Source organism: Phragmites australis, chromosome 5 (genome assembly GCF_958298935.1).
Source record: "Phragmites australis chromosome 5, lpPhrAust1.1, whole genome shotgun sequence".
NCBI lineage: Eukaryota > Viridiplantae > Streptophyta > Magnoliopsida > Poales > Poaceae > Phragmites > Phragmites australis.
In genome coordinates, this window is record NC_084925.1 from 43,746,565 (window position 1) to 43,748,521 (window position 1,957).

General features: G+C 47.9%; 1 protein-coding gene across 2 annotated transcripts; it reads left to right on the forward strand.

Annotated features, from left to right (window-relative positions):
• Nucleotides 1–1,003: 1,003 nt before the first annotated feature.
• LOC133919881 (uncharacterized) lies at nt 1,004–1,957 on the forward strand. 2 transcript variants are annotated; one of them, XM_062364429.1, is made up of 3 exons: nt 1,004–1,389; nt 1,487–1,576; nt 1,745–1,957. In XM_062364429.1, exons 1-3 carry the CDS (start codon nt 1,159–1,161, stop codon nt 1,820–1,822), a joined length of 399 nt encoding a protein of 132 aa, XP_062220413.1. In that variant the 5' UTR covers nt 1,004–1,158; the 3' UTR covers nt 1,823–1,957. The 2 variants fall into 2 exon arrangements, with proteins under 2 accessions (XP_062220413.1, XP_062220414.1); XM_062364430.1 differs by having other exon boundaries at nt 1,004–1,397; nt 1,745–1,790.

Sequence of the window (1,957 nt, forward strand, 5' to 3'; positions counted from 1 at the left end):
AGGAGGCGGGTTTAGTAGGGCACTAGAGCGAGAGGTGGGCAGGTTTGGTTAGAGGGGAAGTGGATTCGATTGAGAGTGGGCAGGGTTGGTTGGGTTCGATTGGTGGAAGACTGGTTGGTTATGTCAGGTTTATAGTGTAAAATAGCGCTCTCGTGTGTATATATATATATCCTATTATATTATACTTCTTCGGCCCATCACGATCGTAGATTTTGCATCGCATGGGTCACGAGTGTGGCCACGGTGACTACGACCGGCTAATCTCCCTGACTGCGGCTTCCCAGTCTCCGAGTTACTGTTTGTTTGGAGAGCGATGTGAGATAGAATGATTCAATTCATATATTTAAGGATATAATGATTCCATTCGTATATACATACTTGTTTGGGGGGTGGGATGAAACGAGTATATTTTAGTATATCAGGTCTACCATCAGTGTCACGTTCGAAGTAGGACGACTGTGTTCCACCGTTTTTTTAACGTCTATGTCCTAAATCTTTGAAGAATACTCCCTGATTCCAAACCATTTCATCCCATTGCTCTCCATTCAAATCTTAAAAAACAAAATGGATCCACTCTGTCTTACCCCATACCACGAACATAGTGACGACTCAGAATGGAAAAGAAGAAGAAAAGGAGCGGAGCAGGAACTCCGTTTCTTTTCGAGTGGGGCGGTGGATGAAAAAGAATACAGATTTACTACGTTTTAATCAACTAAAATTAGAGTTTTGTTTCACTCGACGTGTTGTCCATCCAATCGTCCGATCGTGCATCTATTTTTTTTATCTGTACTCAGTCAAGGATTTTTGTCTGCTATGTAAAAAAATTGTATATATCTTTACTATAAAAAATATTATTCACTCATGAATTATTTTTTTAGCTATTAGATCTTCATCTAACCGTTACTGTTATCTAATAAAATATATCTTTATTTTTACTCAATTGAAAATTAGCAACTCCCAAAAGAATAAGCAGGCCGGCTGTGCAGGGGGTTGAGGGATGGCCTCCACGTGGGCAGCGATACAGATGGGCACAGGGATTAGGAGACTGGGAAGCCGCATCCAATCTCCCCACCCGACCCGCGCCGCCGTGCGCCACCACCTCCTCGCGGCCAACGCAGCCTCCGCGCCGTCAGCGATAGCCCAACCCCAGCTGAGCCGATGGCGGCGGCGCTATCCGCGCTCCCGCGCGCCGCTGCGCGCCTCGCGCTGCGTGGCGGCTGCCGGCCTCCCTTCCGCGCCCTATGCGCCGCCGCGCCGTCTCCGGCGCCGCGGAGGCTGGTGCTGTACACCAAGCCCGGGTGCTGCCTCTGTGACGGCCTCAAGGAGAAGCTCCGCGCCGCCTCCCTGCTCACCGGCACTCCGTACTCCCTCGCGTCCCTCGAGCTCCAGGCAAGCAAGTTAGCTCGCCCTACTGCTACGCGATACGCTACCACTAGTTTGCAGTGAGATGTATGGTTGCTTGACTTGGATTTCGGATGCCGATTAGGAGAGGGACATCACGACGAATCCGGAGTGGGAGCGGCTGTACCAGTACGAGATCCCGGTGCTCGCCAAGGTGCTTCCCGACGGCACCGAGGTACTATTGCATTACTCTTTGATTCGATTTGCTCGCATTTGGCCCTTTGATTTCAGACTTGTCCTCGTTATGTACCAACTACAAAGCTTTTCAAGCATGCTACGAAATGCTTTGTTTTGTGGAGAGCTCCTCCCTCAGCCTTTTTGTCGTTCTATACTCATATTGCAGGAAGTACTTCCCAGATTATCGCCCCGTCTAAGTGTGGAGTTGGTACAGAAGAAAATATATTCTGCGCTTGATGAGTAAGGAGACCTGTTTTTTGGGGACAAAAATGAGTTAGTTTTATGAATTAATAGCTCCATCTGTAAGATTGCCAATTGATAACATGATGGTTGGTGTAACGTGTTCTTCATTGAAATACATGATTTTCAACTTGCTTGA

Bases quoted from the DNA above. Each gene is read 5' to 3' on its own strand.
- LOC133919881 (XM_062364429.1), top strand. From the start codon at position 1,159: ATGGCGGCGGCGCTATCCGCGCTCCCGCGCGCCGCTGCGCGCCTCGCG. The intron at 1,390-1,486 runs GCAAGCAAGTTA...GATGCCGATTAG, and splicing joins TCGCGTCCCTCGAGCTCCAG to GAGAGGGACATCACGACGAA. The intron at 1,577-1,744 runs GTACTATTGCAT...CTCATATTGCAG, and splicing joins TGCTTCCCGACGGCACCGAG to GAAGTACTTCCCAGATTATC.